We start from the raw sequence: 21,298 nt of genomic DNA on the forward strand, positions 1-21,298 counted from the left end.
CTAATAATTAAATATGCTACTAAAAGAATTCCTAATCAGCCCTAAAAATAATCATCAATTCTATAACTCTCTAAGCTCATTTCAACTAGTTACATTATAATTGTTAACAGTTAGAAAACCAATGAATTAAATTAGACACTTGAAACTTAAGGATTGATATAGCTTAGAGAAAATAATATTTTTTAACTATACTAACTATTTTTAAGACAATCTGAATAAAGTACCATTCCATTTAAACTCGCAAATAGAGAAACACGCCTTAGAAACTAATCCAATGAAGTAAAATTGAGAAAAATGTGAGTACAATTTCACCAAATATATTTTCACCCAATGGAAATATTGAACATCCCCACTTGATTGGACTCGTTCCTAAATAACATTCCTTATGAAATTAAATTCCAAAGAGAGAGAAAACAAAGTCCCTAAAGATGTTTTCTGATCACAGAATCATTACCACGATAAATTTTAAAAATTAGCTCCTTTATACTAAGGAAAACATAAAAACAATTAGACATCAAAGACACTCTTTTAAACAAACGTACTTTTACATATAAGAATTAGAAAAGAAATGAAATGAATGATATCACAACCTAAAACGATTTCGTTAAATAATATGTCATAATCACTCCAATATGTTGATAAAAATGTCAATAGAATACATGAATGGTTATTTCAAGTTCTCGCAAATGAAAATTTAAAAGATTAAATTTCTTAGGAGGAGAGGAGATTCGCCCATGAGAGGAATTTCTCCAAGTAACAAATAAAAATTTCCCTAAATAGGGAGATTAGTGATTCCAATTCCTTGACGAACAATTTAGACGACCAAATTGTTTTAAGGGAGAAGATTGTAATATCCAGCTGGGCATCAGTTGGGTAGAAAAAAAAAATAATTATAATGAAAAAAACCAAGATAAAAAAAAGGACCCAGTGTACACCTCTGGAAGCACAAGCAAACTATGGCAAATATATTATACGTATATATGTATGTATATATAATTAAAAAAAAAGAAAAAGAATATAGAGATAAGGAGAACAAACCAAGCAGCAAAAATATATATGTATATATATATGTAATGAACGAACATAGAAAAAAAAAGAAAAAAAGAAGAAAGAGAGGAAAGTGTGAAGAGAGAGAGACGCGACAGTGAGAGGAGAGAAAGGGTTGAGCAGCTTTGACGGTTGAGAGAGAAGGGTAACGCGGTGTTGCGCAACACCACAACCAAAAGAAAAAGAAAAACGAGAGAAATCACTATTGGTTAGAGAGAGAAAAGAAGAGAAAGAGAGAGAGAGAAGAAAAAGAAAAAAGAAGAAGAATAATAAAGGAAAAAGGAAGAAGAAAGAAAAAAAAAGAAGAAGAAGAAGAAGGAAGAACAAAGGAATAAGAAAAGAAAAAAAAGGACAAAAAAAGCGAAAAAGAGAAAAAAAGGAATAAAAGAAAAAAAATGAAATGAAAGAAAAAAAATTAAATTAAATTAAGAAAAAAAATGAAATGGTGGCGACCAAATATGATGTTGGTGCGCCGCATGCGACAATGTGCGCTGATTCGATCATCAACACCTGGCATTTTCGGTGACACATGTGTGATGGCACCTGGTGGCGCTAGCGACCGGGACCGCATGTCTAAAAGTAAAATTCATTCCTAATTTCGCGTAATATAGTTTACAAAATTATCCATAATTAATATATGTGTTTTCTATTATAAACGAAAAAATTATCCAAATGGTATTTGAATTTTCGAGAAGACCGTAGATCGAGATAGAAAGGATCCCCAAAGCTTTTCTGATCACACTATAGGTAAGAATTATGTGTATTCTGTACGGAGATATAAATTATATATTTATATAAACGTGTATATGTATAGTGCATTATGTGTGAATGTTTAAATAGATGTGTGATATAATATGAATATAATTAGTATATCTAATTTGTATTTGTGTGTATTTATATAGTGTATATATATCAACGTTGTTACGCATGTGTGTGTGTATATATAAAAATATATAATGAATGAGATATGAATTGATAAAAACATAACTAACAAGAACAGAACTTATAAGAGCAAATTCGTGAATAAATATATATATGGTATGTTGTGTGAAATTATGTGTACGTGTTTAAGTATAAATGTGCATATGTATCGATACAAATTGTGTGCGTGTGAATATAAATATATATTCTATGTGAGACATGTAGTGATGGTATATGTCTGTATTATAATATATGTGTGTGTATTAAAATATGTGTACATATGTATGTATGTAAAATATATAACTAGTGTGTGTACGTGTGAAATTGGGTACACTACACTGGTTATGTGATCTGGTATAGACATATGACGCATTGTACTTGTTATGTGATCTAGTACAGTTGCGCGAGAAATCTGAGTATCCTGTGCTTGCTGTGTGATCTGGTACATGATGACTTAGAACGTGGTTTGAAAAATGTATGGTTCTAATGTGCATGATGATATCGTGTATTATCTATGTGTTTGTATTTAATTATGTATAGAAATTAAGATCTTAAATAGGAAATAAGTGAATTAAAAATAAGAGAGATTTGGAAAGAGTGTAAAGTATAAGGACCTTGGATACCTACTTGTTTAGTCTGAATCGAGGAGGAGAGGGTGTCTGTGTGGCTGAAGTTCAGCGGGCTTTGTGAACTTGCACATGGATAGAGTTTGAAGCCTAATCCAGACGTGGATAGGTATTTGTGAGTGTGGGTCACCTAGTAAACATACATGTTGTGGCCATTGTGAAATTTATGTGTGTGTGCTATCCATGCGATGGAGGATCCATTTTGCCTCTCCTCGACGATGATATAAACAGCATCGTGCGATGGTAACCTAATTAAGCTTTAAAAAAATAAATAATATGAAATTATAAATTCGAGTTAAGTGATATGTGTGTGTGAGTAAATCCGTTTTGATTTAAGAAATCTGTGAATCCATGAGTGTGATTTGAAAGGAGAACAAGAATTAGGTTATAAGAGTGAGAATTAAAATATATTTTGTGTGATGATTTGTTTTATTATGTATTTTGATTGTGATGCTTGTTTGATATTTTTTTATGATAAAAATTATTATATATTATATATTGCGTTAATGTATGTACATAAGTCTCCGTTATAGAATCTTTTTTCTTACGAGCTCGTGAAACTCACCCCAATTCACCTCCATCCAAGTCAGAAGAGAAGAGAAACAAGTTCAATATTAATAGAAAATGATGAAAAAAACCTTATTAGTTTCTATTTTAAGTTTATAAATTAATTTAGATGTCTCAATTATATGTAAATAAATAATTATATTGTCACAAAAAATGTATATTAAAGTGTAGTTCCACTGCATATTTAATATTTATATGTTCTGCTAATTGAAAATATTATGCTAACGTTCGTACCTACCAACATAGGAGTTTGGGTTGTTACAACAACAATAGAATATGATTTAAGTAATATCTGAAAAAAGTACTATGAAAAAAAAAATCTTATTGCTTAGAAGCTTTGGATAAGGTGTAATATCCGGGTTCGTAATTTGGCCCGAAATTAATTTCAACATAAAAAAATGTATAAAACCTATTTCTGAAATTAATAATTTTTAATCTAATGTGGAATTACGGAAAAAATAGGTTGAGATTGAAATTAAAAATAATTTTGAGAAAAAAGGTAAAATTTTGGGTTCGGGGGTGTTTCTGAAAAAAATCAGAAGCTGGAGGTCAAAATATAATTAAAAAAATTTTTACCACGTTGGACTGTCCAGTCAGCAGCCCCGACGAATCGGAGCGTGCCACGTGGCAAGGTTTATTGACTTGATGCCACGCAGGAGGCCACTTTGGCGATCTGCATGCCCCGCGGTCGATGGTCCAAAAGTGTTCCCACACACGTAGATGGTCCATGGATCCGTTCCCTTCTCAGGTGCGATCGGATGGTCGAGATCAAACGCGATGAACGATTCAGATTAACGCGAGGCGGATATAAATATCTCGTATCACACTAAACCTAAACCCTAGCTACCAGCCTCTTGTCGGAGAAAAATAACCAGTCGTCGGCTGACGACCACCGCGCCGGAGCCAGCTCCGACTGCTCAAAAATTTTTCTATCCGCTTGGAATTTGATTTCGAGCACCCTCATGGTCAAATCGGAGCAAAAAGAATGGTGGGTGAGCCAGAAACCGCAGGTAAAGCCTCGCACCGCCGCCGCGGGTAAAATCTGCAACTGCCTCTTATGAGCCCATTTCTGTTTTCTGTTTCATGCAATTTTTCCACTATTGTATTTATCATTATGTTTTCTACAGGTTGACTAAAGAAAAATACCTAGGCGCGAAGGTGAGTCGTCGGAGCCGCTACACCAAAAAATTCCACCACCAGTAGGTTTTTATTTTTCTACTTTTTTTTACCAACTGAGACCCTCCAACGTGTTTTCTGGCAGAGATGAATATAAAACCGACTGAAATTGGGAAAAACTAACCAAAAACGGCCAGGCCGAGGCAAATCATTGCGGTGGATGGTGGTGCTGTCGCTGGAGCATGGCGATGTCGCTGTGTTGGAATTCCGAAATCGGCCAAAAAATATTTTTTTCACCAATTTTGGTTTTTGAGATATTTTTAGGCACGTGAAACATGTTTTAATCTCCGCAGAAAAATTCAAGAAATTTAGGAACTGCCAGTAGGCGCAGTAGAAAATTCGGTATTTCGGATACCGATTCCAGTTAGAATCCCTCACCTTATTCTCTGTTAATGGAATTGAAGCTTGATAATCGATAATATGGTATTTTGTGTAATTTAAAATTTTTTGAGAATAATTACAGGTTACTAATGGAGCCGGAACCAATTAGTTATTTATTTGTTATATTTAATTTATTGATGAATTTACAGCATTAAATACATTATGATATACTAGAATGGTTAAATGATTTAGTTGTGCTTCTTTAATATATATATTGCTTATCTTGCATGATTTACGGTTGATTTGTGAAATTGAAAATTAATATGCAAACGAAAAATTATTTGATCATGTGAATTAATGAATAATAGTCTTACTAAATATCTTGAGAGATAGTGGATGAACCGGGTACATAGGGAACCCTATTGTGAACGTTGCCTCATACCGGATAAGATATCAAGGAAAGATATTTTTAGCACTTATACCGGACAGGGTATGAGGACTGCCAGATTCAATCTCATACCAGACGGGGTAGTGAGAGATAGTATTTTTGACACTTATACCGGACGGGGTATGAGGACGGCCGATTAGTTGATAATGTTGGATATTGGTTCATGCGTAGTGGGACATCCTTATGGGCCCCTAAGGATACGAATAGACAAATAAAAAGGAAAAATAGTTGTTATTACTTACTCGAAAATGATATTAAAATGTTATTTGAGTTATTATCTTTATAGGTCGATTATGAAAATTTCGCAACGGTAAATATATGCAATAAATATTTTTCTTTATAATAAATAAATTTACTTAAATCAAGAGCTTCATTGGTTGTTTTTATGATTTTTACCAACCTTCAGTTTCTGTATCGGTGAGTAGTGTGATATTCTTACTAGATTAGTGTAGCTCACCATTTCGTTAATTATTTCAGATCAAGATGATCAAGACTCAGATCCCGATCAACAAGAGGTTTGTGAATAAATTCACCACTCGAACTCCTTTAAGAAGCTAGTGATGGTCGTTCTAAAATGTTTAGTTATTTTTCTTTTATTTATTTCTTTGATTTTTATTTATTTTTTTAGAATGGACATTCTCGTACCCCTATTGAGCATTCTAAATTATTGTGTAAGGAATGTAAATCATAAATTCTATTATTTTGCTTCCGCATTTAATTTATAACTTTATTATCTTTTAAGTTCTACACCTTTACATAAGGAATTGATGAAAGGATCAAAACATAATAAATAAGTTAATCTTTTATCACAAAGTTAGTGAATACATACTTTTTTAATTTCGATGAGATGTTAAAGGTTAGAGTGTAGGTCTATATAGTAACAAAAAAACTAAAAGTCAACGATTGAACATTATTAATTACATAACATAATATATGTATACCAATAAAATCTTCCTAGCTAGCAGATGATTTTCCTCGTGTATTTTATTTAATGACCTAATTACATTATTACAATATTATTATGAGATATGAAGGATCTCATAACATTTAAAAAAATAAATAAATAAAAATACAAGTCAAGTTAGCATGAATCGTGTGGTATATTAAAAAAACAAGTTTTTTCTTGTAGGATAAAACAAGCTTCAACAGTGATTTGATTGAAAAATTTATAGTAAAAAAAATTGTACATTTTTATTAATTAAAATAACTTATGTATAAACTATAAATAAAATTTTTAAAAAATACTTTAAAAAAACACAATCTGACTGCTATTTTTATTAACAGATGATTGGTAAATAGAAACTTTAATAAATAGTTGATTATTGATTTAAGTAGACACGTTTCTTCACACAAAAATTTAATATAAATATAGCCTGCATATGCAATAGACTAGACGGGCTGAAAGTAAAACTACTACACCTACAATTAAATAAATTAGATTGTTGATTGGATCAAGCGTTTGTAAAATAATATCTCATATGACTTCTCCTTCATTTTCTTCTTCCTCTCATCTGAACTCTTCCTGCACAGAAAACGAAAAAGAAAGAGAACAGAGTTGAATACAATGGAAACAGAAGCTTCAATTGCAGCCATGGTGATTTTGATTTGTATCGCGATATGGACATGGAAAGCTATAAACTGGGTTTGGTTGAAACCCAAGAAACTCGAAAGGTACTTGAGACAACAAGGACTTAACGGGAAACCATACAAGCTGCTCATCGGAGACATCAAACACGACAATTTAATGAACAAAACAGCACAGTCCAAACCCATGCAGCTTTCCCATGATATTGTCCCGCGTGTCTTACCCTTTCAACACCACGTTATGAGAAACTACGGTATATATACATATATATATATATATATTCTTTATGTAATTAGTTTACAACATATGTATAAATATATAAAAATTACTAACATGCATGCAGGTAAGAATTCGTTTACTTGGATAGGTCCATATCCGGTGATAAATCTCATGGATCCAGACATGATTAAAGAAATTCTGAATAGAGTCTATGACTTCCCTAAGCCAAAACTGATATCTCAAACTGAAGCTCTGGTGAGTGGACTTGTTCGACACGAGGGTCAGAAATGGACTAAACATAGAAGTCTTTTGGACCCAGCTTATCGTTTTGATAAATTAAAGGTAATTTATACTTTCTTTATATACATATATATATAATACTTGCTTTTTTGTATTCTGTCTTTTTTATCATTTTATTTAATTATATTGTAGCTTATGTTACCTGCTTTCGAGGAAAGTTGTAATGAGATGATTAGAGAATGGGAGGTTGTAATCTCAGAAAAAGGATCGATGGAAGTTGATATATGGACTTATTGTCATGACTTATTCTCTGACATGATTGCTCGAGCAGCATTTGGCAATGGCTATCAAGAAGGCAAAAAGATATTCATTCTCCAACAAGAACAAGTTGAGCTTTCACTTTTAGCTATGAAATCACTTTACATCCCAGGATCCAGGTAACTATATTATATGTATCAGAGACTTAGTTTTTTCTTCTTTAATTTGTCTTAAGCTACCAGTTTCTTAACCTTTTCTTGGTAATATACATTTTGTAATTAATTAGTATACACATACATCACTCATAACATAACATACTAACGATGATACAAGAGAGTTACACGTTCCTTAACTAACATTGAAGGGAAAATGATATTTTGTGTATAGGTACTTACCAACCAAGTTCAATAGAAGATTGAAACAAACAGAAAAAGAGATGTCAGCAATGCTTAAAGACATCATTGAGAAGAGAGAAAAGGAAATGAAGAGAGGAGAGACCTTCGATGACTTACTGGGTTTCTACATGACATTGAACTCGAAAGAAATCGAAGAAAATGGAAAGACGGCTGGACTCACGGTACCTGAGCTTATTGATGAGTGCAAAGCTTTCTACTTGGCTGGGGAGAATGCAAGTTCTGTGCTGGTAACATGGACAATGGTTTTGTTGAGCATGCATCAAGATTGGCAAACCAAAGCAAGAGAGGAGGTTTTGCAGGTTTTTGGCAACAAGAAACCAGATTTTGATGGGCTCAGCCGCCTCAAAATTGTGAGTTACATATCTTATTTTCTTTTTTTTAATACATATATTTCATTAATTAGATAACATATATACACTAAATTTAATAAAAATATAGAACGAAATATAATAAAACTTAAACTCACAATTGTTTTAGATAAAGAAATGTACCTAATAGATTATTAACTCCAATCCCACATAATTTGGCTCAATCAAAGTTAATTAGTCAACATTCTGCATTAGTCGCAATCCCAAATATAATATTTACTAATCATGGTTGATTAGTAAACAGATTCTTATTTAATTATTAGTTTAGTTTCATTTAATTATTAGTTTGATTTTGTACCCAAGATGAAACCTCAATTTTTACTCCATTATTATTACTCTTGGCAATAATGATTGCATATATATACACCTGCTACTCTAAGAATAATAGTAAAATTTTTATCTTTTCAATACCTTAATACTATCAACCTTTCCGTCAAATACTTCTCGGTATATACAATTTTTAAATTTTACATGAATATCCATACTTACAGAAGATGATCTGAATATATTTGCTTGTTGCAGGTGACTATGATTCTTCATGAGGTTTCTAGACTATATCCTCCTGCAGTGGAAACTTACAGAATGATTTACCAAGAAACAAGATTAGGAAAATGGAAACTCCCAGGAGGGGTGATGATCAGGCTACCCATAACAATGGTTCAACATGATCAAGATCTTTGGGGTGATGATGTTAATGAGTTCAAACCTGAAAGATTCTCTTCAGGAGTAGCAGAAGCAACCAAGGGTCAAGTTTCATATTTTCCCTTTAGTTGGGGTCCTAGAACTTGCATTGGCAAGAATTTTGGAATGTTACAGGCTAAATTTTCTTTGTCCATCATCCTTCAACGCTTCTGGTTTGAACTTTCTCCATCGTATTCTCATGCTCCATACCCCTCTGTTACTCTTCAACCCCAATCTGGAGCTCATATAGTTTTACATAAAAGAGTTTGAAGTAAGGAGATAAAAAAGCAAGCTGGGTGAAGACAGTATCTGCTTGATGCTCAACAATGCGTTTATTTGTGATGCTCAATATACGTATATGCAGCTATGAATCCTGAAACGGTGGAATGAATCAATTTCTGAGTGGTAATTACTAGTCAATACTTGTGGATGATGTCATTAGCCTGGTCCATGACTCGGATCTAAAAGAGAGAGAAAGAAAATCGAGAAAGAGTCCGGGGGGAGGGGGGGGGGGATTCGAGAAAGAAATTCTTTTATAATTACAATATTCTAAATGATTCCTTTCGTGAAAACATGTTTATGTATAGGTTATAATCGAGAAAGACAATTGTTCTTCTGTTTTGATTTTTATCAGAGCCTAACCTTAGTTTATTATAATACAATATAAAATAAAATTATGCACGTACCATATTTATCCTTTTAACTTGCATCTTATTTTTGTGGGAAATGGAAGACTCTTGGGTTTTAGTTGTCTCTCCAACATATTATTCATATATATTAGCAATTTAAGTTTATTATAATTATCAAAAATATTGATGGTAAAATAAATATTCAAAAATTTTATTAATTAAGAAAAGATAAATTTATAATACTTAAACAAAATTTTATACTCCAAACTCGTTATGGTCAACTTCTTAAAACTAATCACTTAACCTGAATTCTCCTTCTTCCCCACAAATAATATCTTACTTGCCCAGAGGCCATATTTATGGGCAACCATGAGTTGGTCCTCATGGTTGCCACCACATACATATATATAATATAAGACCGCAAGATTGCCGCCTTGCCATGTATATAAGGCAGCAATCTTGCCGCCACATATATGTATATATGAATGAATGTATACATATTTTTTTATTGCCGTTTTTTCTTTTTTATTTTTCTTCTTCCTTTGCCCTCCACTCTTCACTCTGAAAGAAAGAATATGAATTAAGTATTCCAACAATATGTATAATATATATTCATAACTTCCTTTTATCTGACTCCGTGGGAACATGCAAGATCCAGAATTAACAAAGATTTAGTTATACTCTCAATAACAAACTGATGCTAATCAGAGGGATGAAACCAGTACATGGCTACTTGCAATTCATTATTCACACATCAATAAGTTGTTAATGCTGTTAACCATATATGATATTGCTCCCATGTAATGAGTTTAACCTGAAAAAAGGAGAAAATTCGGGTCAACAAAAATTGAACATAGAAAATAATTATAACAACAAGTTCTGGATTCTAACAAGCATTAATATCTAGCTAGATTGGCTTACAAATATAATATATATATACTATATATATGTACATATAGCTAGATTGTCTTATGTGATAAAATTGAAGTTGTGGTCAGGAGTTTTGTTTGGGGCAATGTAAATGGCAACAAGAAAATTAGCCTAGTTAATTGGGAGGAAATGTGCATACCTTGTGATGCTAAAGGAAGTGGACTTCGCTCAATTTGTAATCAAAATAAAGTATTTCTAATGAAATATGATTTTACAATATTCTCTGAGCCTAATCTTTTATAGGTTCAAGTTTTCATTCATAAGTATAAATAATAAGGATAGTCGTGGAATTACAATTTGAATGAGTCTGCCTCTTACATTTGGCATAATCTTAACCATCTTTGGACATATTTTAAATGCAAATGGTCCATTGGCTCAAGGAGAAATGTTAGACTCGGGACCTCCTAGGTTATTGGTATACACTCCTATTAATGATGATGTTGGACCTCTTAAGTTATTGGTATACACGCCTATTGACGAGCATGAGCTACAAAAATGTGTTATTGACTTTGTTGCCCCGACTGGCCAGTAGAATTAGAGTGCTCTCCACCATTTGTTACCAACGAGTATTCTTCTCCAAATGGCAGTAGTGCAAATTCCTAATAAAGATAATCTTTTTGACTTTTACTATTGGGGCATGACGAGTTCAAAAGAGTTCTCAGTTAATTCTACTTATGCTCTTCTATAGAGTGATCATTGGAACCCGAAAGATAAGAATTGAAATGTCATTTGGCATAGGCCAAGAGCTTAGTGTGTGTGTGTGTGTGTACTTTCCTTTAGTTACTAGTGAAAGAAAAGCTTTTGACAAATTGAGAGAGGCACCAGTAACATATGACATCTAATACGAGTTACATGTATGACGATACTATTGACGATGTTGATCATGTTCTCCGGGGGTGCAGTAAAGCAAGGCTACTTTGGTCGAAAATCATTCCTTAAGAAACTCAAATATCCTTTTTCAGGGATACTATGAATGATTGGTTCATAATGAATCTCAAAAATAGTTGGTCTTGGTGAGAGAATTTCCAAGATTGGAGTGTGATTTTTGGTCTAACATGTTAGAAACTTTGGAATCACATGAATAATTTTACTTTCCAGGGGATTGTTAGTAGTGTTGATGATCTAGTTGAGAAAATTTTTCTTATGATTAATTATACTTTTATGACTAACACTATAAATAAATTTGTTTTTCCAGATATTACTCGAAGATTTCGAGAGCTTATTAGATGGCAGACACCCCCCTCGGGTTGGGTTAAAATGAACACTGATAGAACCCATCGTGCTAACATGAATCTTTCCTAATGTGATGGCCTAATTAGAGACGAGGATGGAGGGTACTTGGGAAGTTTTAGTAGGAAAATTAGTGGCTGCTTTGTGTTGCAAGTTGAACTTTGGGAGGTCTTAGATTGTAACACTCAATTTTTTTTTTTTTTCTAGCGGCGTAGTCTCAAACAGTTCAATCAGCCGAATACTAGAATCTCATTCCAAATCAGTCGCACACACAGAAAAGAAACTATCACAACCTATTACTCAATGTCATATAGAAACCTTCAACCATAAATGCATAATTACAGTGATGCACAAATTCATACATCCTCAGTGGACATACAATCTACATTACTACTAACTATTTAAGCTCCCAATTCTACCGGTAGAAATCCCTGCTCTGTTTCCTCTATATGCTAGGTTCAGAAACCGGAAACTCTGATCCTGACTTCATCCCTATTTCATCTGTAAATAATAAAGAGTGAGTACATATAACTCAGTACAGTAAAAATTAAGTTACAAGTATAACATACAAACCAAATTAAAACTCCATTTTTATATGTTTTCCCTTTCCGTTGCCTAAGTCATACTTTCTTACTACTCTTTAACCCTACAGTATTAATACGTATTCCCAGTATTTAATCGTTACTCATACTAGGTGTGATCGTCCCTCGATATCACCCCCTCGGTCCTGACTAGGCCACTCAACCACACAGTTATTCTCATCCGTCACCAGTATCGGCGACCATCATTTACCCTTCTATCACTCGACCCCTAATTGGCCACTCACACACACCAGTACTATTTTCTTCCATCACCAACATCGGCGACTCAACACTTTACCCGTCGGAGACCCCCAAATATCACCACTATCGTCGATCGATTTACTCTTTCTAGATAGCGACAACCAATATCGGCGTCCCCCTGCTCAACCACCTTAAAAACAATTTCACCCCGTTCCTACTCAAGATGCCCAGTAAACTCGCATACTTAATCCCCACTACGGGTATTCTAATCTAAACTGTTCTTACACCAACAACATTGTCCTAAAATTCTCCAATTCTTTAACATATGTACAGAACCTATATACACCTCCCCATACAACACACACTCACACTTAGCACATATACACCACTACACCCCTTGACCTAGTGCTCACCTATACAATTCCTAAATTTACAGCAACTACACCAACATACATTCACATGCAACGCACACCCACACACAACACATTTACACCAATACACTGCTATTCCAATCCCACACACACACAACCACTACAGGCCTAACTTTCCTGCTCCCTAATTTCTAAAATACTCACACTCCACCCCTACATGCCTACACTCCCTGTTAGTACCCAATCCACTCTCCATCCCTTCATTCCCTTCTCTTCGTTTGTTTCGGCTTCCCATCATTTTTCTCCTTGCGGTATCAATATCTCACAGCACACTACCTCTCCCTATCTTCCTCTTCCAGCTCCTCCTCTACTACCCTCCTATACTCATTCAGCCTCTAACTGTTCCTCTTTCTATACCTCTCTTACCTCCCCTTCGTTTACCTCAGCTTCAATCCGTGCGCGTTCTGCCCGTCCCCAGTCACTCCAAATCACCTAACCTCCCTACAAATCCCTTGCACCTTTTTAATAACCGTATTCCTCCCTCTAATGGTAACTCACTCACTCACTGCACTTCTTAATCTCTCCTCCCGCGACTTCCTCCATTTTCCTCTACTCACAGTTCAAATCCACATTTCCATGGATTTACTGTCTTTTTCAACTCTCATATTCCATCTATCCTAGTTTCCTACTCCATTTCCTAAGCGGTTCATATATTTCCTCAAAACCTACGGTCACAACTCCACATTTCATCCTCATCCTATGCTTGAAACTTAAATTTTACCGTACCTCCAGTCTCCATCTTTTTTTTCTGCACTTTCGTAGCTCACGCCGTCACCGTCTTCCTTCTCCTGCTATCTCTTCTCGTTCCTTCTCGCTCTGGCTTCTCTCTCTCTCAAACCTTTTCTTCCTCGTCTCCTCCTCTCTGTTTTTCTTTTTTTTTTCTTTCTTTCTTTTCTTTTTCTTTTCCTATTTATATTCCACCTACCTCTTATCCTGCCCGTCCATCCCATCTCATCCCAGCCATCCACTCCCTCTTCTTCAAACGACACAGTTTCCTCCTCTCCCCAACCATACAATTATGTTTATATATTATTATTATTACCATATACATATATATAAATACAAGAAATTTTTAATCCAAATATTCAATTACTACATAGATGGTCTCGAACTCGCATGGAATGCTGGATACCGCAACATTATTCTTGATATGGATATTTCTCTAGCTGTGCATTTGTTTACTGAGGATGATTACTATATTAATGTTCATGCTGCTCTCGTCTGTGATATCAAGTACTTCTTCTTGAAGGATTTTCGTATCAAAGTTCAATATGCATATCTCGGAGGAAATAAATGGCACTGACTGGTTGACAAATTTTTACTTCTCGTTGCAGTTTAATCTTTATCTATATGCTCATGTGGCAGGTGATCTCTAACAGTTTATCATAAACGATATCATAAAAGTTTATTGGCTCAGAATGTGTTTGAGAAGCCCTTAGTTTTTTTTTTTTTTTTAAGTTTTTACCTCTTTTTGTAACCAAATAATATATATATGATACCTACTGCAGGAATTATTATCATACCAAACAATGGATTTGCATGGTTGGAATTCAATAAAGTTGAAAGTTTGTGATATGGGCTTTTACATAGTTTTGTACAGTGCCAAATATAAACAATCATAGTTTGGATATCAAAAGTTCAGATTTGAGTTTGATCTCTTAAAACTTAAATTTAATATGGTTTTAATTTATAAAACTAAGAATCCTTTTTTGAGTTGAGATCGGATTTCATAAATTAATTTTAGTTAAAAAAAACTCAATCCAAAATGGATTACATTCATATAAATATATTATAGATATCAAATCAAAAAAATATGAATAATAGATCGAGTTAGGATTTTCAGAGTTAAAAGTACCTAAACCTAACTCATCTTCCCTTAAGAAAAAATAACTAGACATGATCAAATCTAACTTAATTTTTTTCCTTGGTCAATAGAAAAACAGCTTGTGGATGAGTTTCAGAACTTTTTGCCGTCTTTATATATATGTACGTATGTATGTAAATATTCCCATATAAGTCTGCAATAAAAACAAAATTGCTGAACGAAAAAAAAAAAAAAAAACACCAATCAAGAGTCAAAGTGTATGTTTATAATTGTTTGAATTAGTCTTTTACTTCTCTGAATATAATTTTTTTAATTATATAAAATTATACGGAAGCAAATAAATTTATAATAAAAATATTTAAAAAATTATGATAACTTAACTTATGACAATAATCTATCAAATAAATAAGATGTGAAAAAAAAAATATCTAATTAGGAGCTACGAGTTTAAAATTTATGATTAACACAAATAAATTACATAAAAATATAATTATATTCAAATTTTATTTTGATAATTAAAATATGTAAATAGATAATTAATACATTAATTTAGTAAAATATATTTTCAGATTATAAAAATAAATAAATAAATAATTATTATAGTGTCAATTCTGGTTATTGTTTAAATATATATATATTGATATTTAATTAGAACTACGGTTGAGTAAGTAAAAACCATGGGCTTAGTTAGTCAACCCAATGGGAATCACGAAGAAACATTATGATTTTGATAATAGGAAATTGGTATACAGTGTGTGTGTGTGTATATATATATATATATATATATATATATAATATTTAATTTAATACAAGTAACCTCAAGACTGCGAAAAGTCATATGGGAACATGGTTTGCGTGGGAATTAATTATTAGGGATTTCAATGTCATTAATTTTATTTCGCTCTCATATACATACATACATACATACATACATTTATTTTTACTAATTCAACTAAAATTCTTAAAATAGAAAAAGAATTAATTTTCTCCTGGTCCTAGAGTCAAACGCATTTAATTGCATTAAATGCAGTCCGTTTACATATAATTAATACGCATTATATTATTAAAATATTCATATATTTATTATAATAAATCAAATAATGAAAACGAAAAGTCAAGAAAGTACTTAAACTTGGTGAAAAAATTGGATTTTTATACGTGCCTTTATTTTAAAGATTATTAAATAGATAAATAATAAAAGAGTTAAATTATTATATTCTCAAGAAAATAGGATATCTATTTATAATTATACCTAAATTAAGTATTTCATATCATTTATTTAATTTTTTTTTTTACTTTTTTTTTTAAAAGTAAGAAGATACTTTATTAGTACTTATACCATTTAATTTATGTTTTATATTTAGATAAATTACATAAAAATTCTATGCTTTTTAGTATAATTACTACTATTATTTCTAAAAAAATAATAAATTAATAAAAATTATATATTTTTACTTATTTATTTAGATAATATGTTATCGTGCACACTCTTCTTTCTCATGTTAATTATAAAAATATACATATATGTACATGGGATATATATCTATATATATCTATATCCTAAAAGCAATATTTGTATTTTTTGAAAAAAAAATAATATTTTTTATTCTTTGTAGTAACTCTTAATGCAAATATAACTTGTATTTTTAAATATCTTCCATAAAAAAAAAAGTAGAAAAAGAAGGAAAAAAAATTAAATAGAATTAATTTTATAAGGAGAGAGATGCATAAGAGTTATTCTATCAATATTTTTGAAAGTTATAACCGCATAATTATTTTTTAAAAAAATATGATATTTAAAAGTGAAAAACAATTTAAATAAAATTTAAATTTCAGATTATACTTGAATTAAAAATTACTTCAAGGGTTAATAAAAAATACTCTTCTTCTTCTTTACTATATATTTAATTATCATTACAGATCCACTCTTGATCTTCTCTCTCTCTCTCTCTCTCTCTCTCTCTATATATATATATATATATATATATATATATATATATATATATACACACACATATATGTTCTTACCCACTCAACTAATGAGAATATATAGTCAAACCCTAAATTTATTTTTAAACAAGGTGAGAAAGTTGAAGTAAAAAATGGAACCTAAAATTTAAATTATTAATTTTACAAAAATATAAATTAAATATTATACAAACGACGGACACTAAACTATATTAAAAAACATTGTTGTAATCGTTGTGGACTCAAACCAAAACTTAATAATACAAGGCCAGAATATATAATTACATATATATGTATAAACAGGTATAATATATAATATCAAGGTGGTGGATTCTTCCAATTCTTTAATTGAATATATAAATTTTATAAATTTGATTAAGCAAGCTAATGAGCAAACAATTAATTGAAGTACAGTTGTAACATATAGCCCATAAATTAATACCGATATGTAATATTTTATATATATATACATATCTGTAAGTGCTTACATCTTCTATTCTATAATTTACAACCTCTCCTCCTAAACTTCCTTCAACTTCATTTGAGTTTAAGTTAATCCTTCCTTTCTTTCTCTCTTCCTTCCTTTCTTTCTTTCTTTTTTTTTTATTCGGTTTTGATCTGGTGCGTGCAGATCATCAATCACCAGAAATTTATAACAAAGATGAAGATGAAGATGATGGAGATGGAAATAGAAGTTTGGAGAATGGGTTTGATTGCAGGTATGATGGCATGCATTTGGATGGTATGGAAAGTTATAAACTGGGGCTGGTTGAAGCCGAAGAAGCTGGAAAAGTGTTTAAGAGGACAAGGAATAAACGGAACTCCCTATAAGCTGCTTATTGGAGATATCAAAAAAACCAACATGATGAACAAGAAAGCCCAGAGCAAACCCATGGATTCCCTCTCTCATGACATTGTCTCCCGTGTCCTACCTTTTGAACTCGACGTTATTACCAATTACGGTAAACTAATATTCATAATTAAGTAATAAACATGCATCAATTATAATAAAGTAAAAATAAAATATAAAAAAAGTATTACAACTATTATAATCATTACAAAATATTTTTTAGGTATATCTTTCTTGATAAAATGGTAAGTAATCATCTTTCAATTTTCTTCACAAAAAAACAATAGAAGTTTTTCATTAGTTCCACTATAGTTATATTATATATAATTTTATGTGTATGCATGCAGGAAAGAATTCATTTATGTGGAAAGGACCATGGCCGGTTTTGATTTTGATGGACCCAGAAATGATTAAGGAAGTTTTGAACAGATTTAATGAGTTCGAGAAGCCACGACTGACATCCCTGCCTGCAACTCTGGCGAGTGGACTTGTTGTACACGAGGGTGACCAGTGGGCAAAACACAGAAGTCTTCTCAACCCAGCTTACCGTGTTGACAAGCTGAAGGTACTTATGGTTTGTTATTTTTCACATATGTGTATATGTATAAGTAACCTGTGTCTTTCTTTTTTTTTTTGGTGTGTGTAAGTTTATGTATATATGTGTATATTATAGCTTATGCTACCAGCTTTTGAAGCGAGTTGTGAGGAGATGTTGAAAGAATGGGAAGCTATGGCCTCAGCAAAAGGGTCATTGGAGGTGGATATGTGGGCTTGTTTTCATGATTTATCTTGCAAAATGCTTGCTCGAGCAGCTTTTGGAAGCTACCATGAAGAAGGTAGAAAGATATTCCTTCTCCAAAAAGAACAAGTTGATCTTGGACTCCAGGCCCTCAAATCTCTTTTAATCCCTGGAGCCAGGTACATTAGATTCACCTTTCCTAAATTTTTCACATTTCATTCTTAATTTTCTTCTGGGTACGTATATATTTTTCAAAATAACTTCTGAGTTCATATGTACATATATATATATATATGGTGACGCATGTATATAGCTTAAGATTGTATATAAACATAGACATATGATTCATTTTCAGATACATTCCCACAAAAAATAATAGGAGGTTGAACGAAACTGAGAAGGAAATGATAACTTCGTTTAAAGCGATCATTAACAAAAGAGAGAAGCTAATGGAGAGAGGAGAAACTTTTAACGACTTACTGGGTTCTTATATGGAATTGAATTCAAAACAAATTAGAGAACATGGAAAGAAAGCTGGAATGACACAAGCTGAGCTTATTGATGAATGCAAGGCTTTCTACTTGGCTGGGGAAAATGCAACCTCCGTCTTGCTAACATGGACGATGGTTCTGTTGAGCATGCACCAAGATTGGCAAACCAAAGCAAGAGAAGAGGTTTTGCAAGTTTTTGGCAATAAGAATCCAGATTTTGAAGGCTTAAACCGCTTAAAAATTGTTAGTACTTAATTTCATTCTCTAAGATCTAATAGTTATAACGTAAATAATTGATTTTGATATTTTCTGTCAACTTAATTTTCAAAAAAATCAGTTTGATCAATTATTTAAGTAGATGGTATATGATATAATTAATTATTTAGATTCTAATACTGATTGCGCGAAGACTAAATTGATTGTCTCAATCATAACCCTTTTTCATTTTATGTAGGTAACGATGATTCTTCATGAGGCATGTAGACTATATCCCCCTGCAGTCTTCCTCCTTAGAATGGTTTATGAGGAGACAAAGTTGGGAAAATTGACGTTACCTCCAGGACTGATTATCATGTTGCCGATAATGTTGGTTCAACATGATTGTGATCTGTGGGGAGATGATGTGAACGAGTTCAAGCCAGAGAGATTTGGTGAAGGAGTCTCCAAAGCAACCAAGGGCCAACTTTCTCATTTCCCCTTTAGTGGAGGTCCAAGAACTTGTATTGGACAGAATTTTGGAATGTTGCAGGCTAAACTGACAATGTCAATGATTCTGCAACGTTTTTGGTGTGAGGTTTCTCCATCATATTCTCATGCTCCATACCCTTCTATCACTCTTCAACCTCAACATGGTGCTCATGTACTTCTGCATAAGATAAGTGTAGACTAGTCCAAGTTTATGCAACTTTCTTAATTGCAGCCTTAAAGTTCAAACATATAATTGTGAGAATAGCATTTATGTTTTTTATTTTTTGTTTACGTCTATCCCGTGATATGTAAGAAGTTAAATATTGAGTATGTGTATGTGATATATAATGAAATAAATATATTAGAATATTTCTTATTAAAGAATTTTGTTAGCATTAGTTGTCATTCAATGTATTTTTTTAAAAATATATATATAATTATTGAATTTTATAAAAAAAATCAAATAATATATTACTAATAATTTAAACTTAAACATTTAAGAATTAATAGTTTATATCAAAAAATTTGTTGGATTAATATTTCTTAAACTCTTAAATTGTTATGAATGATATCAAAACAAAAACAAAACCTCTTATTATATTATGTCTACAAAGTTATTTTGGTTGAATATAATTTTAGATTTAGTCACATGACATACATCAAGCGCATTATCTATTCAAAAAACAAAATTTTTACCAACTTATTTTGTAAGAGAACCTCAAAAGTTCTTGGGCATCACTCTTAACATAAGCATGACCTACAATCATCTCTATCAAATGAAAGAACTTCCTCAACTACCCTAAGTGTAATACCTATATCTGAAAATCGTCCCGGAATGAATTTTTTTATTTAAAAAGAATATATTAATGAGGAATTTTATTTATTTTTGTTAATTTTTTTTAAAAAAATAGATAAGGGACAAAATTAAAAATAATTTTAAAAAAATGAGTGAATTTTTGAATATAGAGAGTGTTTTTTAAAAAAAAATTAAAAACATAAAGCTAAATCGTAAAATAAAAAATTTGGTCACGTGAGACGACCCATTCAGCAACTCGAGCGAACTAGAGCACGTCATATGGCAAGTGGGCTAACATCGGTTCCATGCGAGAGGCCACGCGGCGACCGCGTGCCTGGTTGATCTGACGGCCCAGATCGTATCCCGCGCACGTGAATCACCCAGATGCATTTCTTTTTTAAACGCAATCGAACAAACGAGATTGATCGCAATGAAAATTTCTGATTCGTTCACGCAATCAACCTAAATGAAAAATCATCGAACGACCCTCCTCGTTCTATGTGTCCCCGAACGGACAGTCCAGATCGATACGGTATAGGTATTTAAACATCACGTCGTAGGGGAACCTAACCCTAGCCACCCAGCCCTTGTCGAAGAAGAAGAACCAAACGTCGAAGAAGGAGGTTGATCTCTGATTGTCACCGTACCAGAGCCACCACCGACTGTCAAAAAAAGTAAAATTTTTACCTCCATGCTCGGAATTCAATTTCGAGCCTCCCTATGGCCATATCGGAATAAAATGGATGGCGGGTGAACCAAAAATTCCGGACAGAGCCCGACAGAACTACCGTAGCCAAAACCCTAAACCCTTTCCGATGACCCCTTTTCCGTTTCTCCATTTACATAATTTTTTTTACCATTGTGTTCACCGTCCTTTTCTGTGTAGGTTAGCCGAAGAAGAAACTCTAGCCGCAAAGGTGAACCGATGGAGCTATCAGACTCGGAGAACCCCTTTCCCCACCGGTAAGTTTGGTTGTTTTGATTTTCTGGCCAACTAAGGTCTCCTAACATATTTTTCTGCAGAGATACGTGTAAAAATGGCCAAAACAGCTAAAACCAGCGTCGTG

General features: G+C 32.5%; 2 protein-coding genes across 2 annotated transcripts; both read left to right on the forward strand.

Moving 5' to 3' along the window:
* The first annotated feature begins 6,482 nt into the window (after positions 1 to 6,482).
* Positions 6,483 to 9,367, forward strand: LOC110812505 (cytochrome P450 72C1-like). Its single transcript, XM_022039294.2, has 5 exons — positions 6,483 to 6,944; positions 7,035 to 7,252; positions 7,343 to 7,587; positions 7,796 to 8,174; positions 8,715 to 9,367. Exons 1-5 carry the CDS (start codon positions 6,671 to 6,673, stop codon positions 9,141 to 9,143), a joined length of 1,545 nt encoding a protein of 514 aa, XP_021894986.2. The 5' UTR covers positions 6,483 to 6,670; the 3' UTR covers positions 9,144 to 9,367.
* Positions 9,368 to 17,160: 7,793 nt separating this feature from the next.
* Positions 17,161 to 19,717, forward strand: LOC110825427 (cytochrome P450 72C1-like). Its single transcript, XM_022055875.2, has 5 exons — positions 17,161 to 17,630; positions 17,866 to 18,083; positions 18,192 to 18,436; positions 18,613 to 18,991; positions 19,203 to 19,717. Exons 1-5 carry the CDS (start codon positions 17,330 to 17,332, stop codon positions 19,635 to 19,637), a joined length of 1,578 nt encoding a protein of 525 aa, XP_021911567.1. The 5' UTR covers positions 17,161 to 17,329; the 3' UTR covers positions 19,638 to 19,717.
* The last annotated feature ends 1,581 nt before the right edge of the window (positions 19,718 to 21,298 follow it).

Source organism: Carica papaya, chromosome 4, assembly GCF_054855325.1.
Source record: "Carica papaya isolate Zhongbai chromosome 4, ASM5485532v1, whole genome shotgun sequence".
In the NCBI taxonomy this organism is placed as follows: Eukaryota; Viridiplantae; Streptophyta; class Magnoliopsida; order Brassicales; family Caricaceae; genus Carica; species Carica papaya.

What these genes read in the sequence shown, in the direction of transcription:
- LOC110812505 (XM_022039294.2), top strand. Translation starts at nt 6,671, where the DNA reads ATGGAAACAGAAGCTTCAATTGCAGCCATGGTGATTTTGATTTGTATC. An exon ending in CTTTACATCCCAGGATCCAG is followed by an intron (nt 7,588 to 7,795) that starts GTAACTATATTA and finishes TTTTGTGTATAG; the next exon opens with GTACTTACCAACCAAGTTCA. An exon ending in GGCTCAGCCGCCTCAAAATT is followed by an intron (nt 8,175 to 8,714) that starts GTGAGTTACATA and finishes TGCTTGTTGCAG; the next exon opens with GTGACTATGATTCTTCATGA.
- LOC110825427 (XM_022055875.2), top strand. Translation starts at nt 17,330, where the DNA reads ATGAAGATGAAGATGATGGAGATGGAAATAGAAGTTTGGAGAATGGGT. An exon ending in CGACGTTATTACCAATTACG is followed by an intron (nt 17,631 to 17,865) that starts GTAAACTAATAT and finishes GTATGCATGCAG; the next exon opens with GAAAGAATTCATTTATGTGG. An exon ending in ACCGTGTTGACAAGCTGAAG is followed by an intron (nt 18,084 to 18,191) that starts GTACTTATGGTT and finishes TGTATATTATAG; the next exon opens with CTTATGCTACCAGCTTTTGA.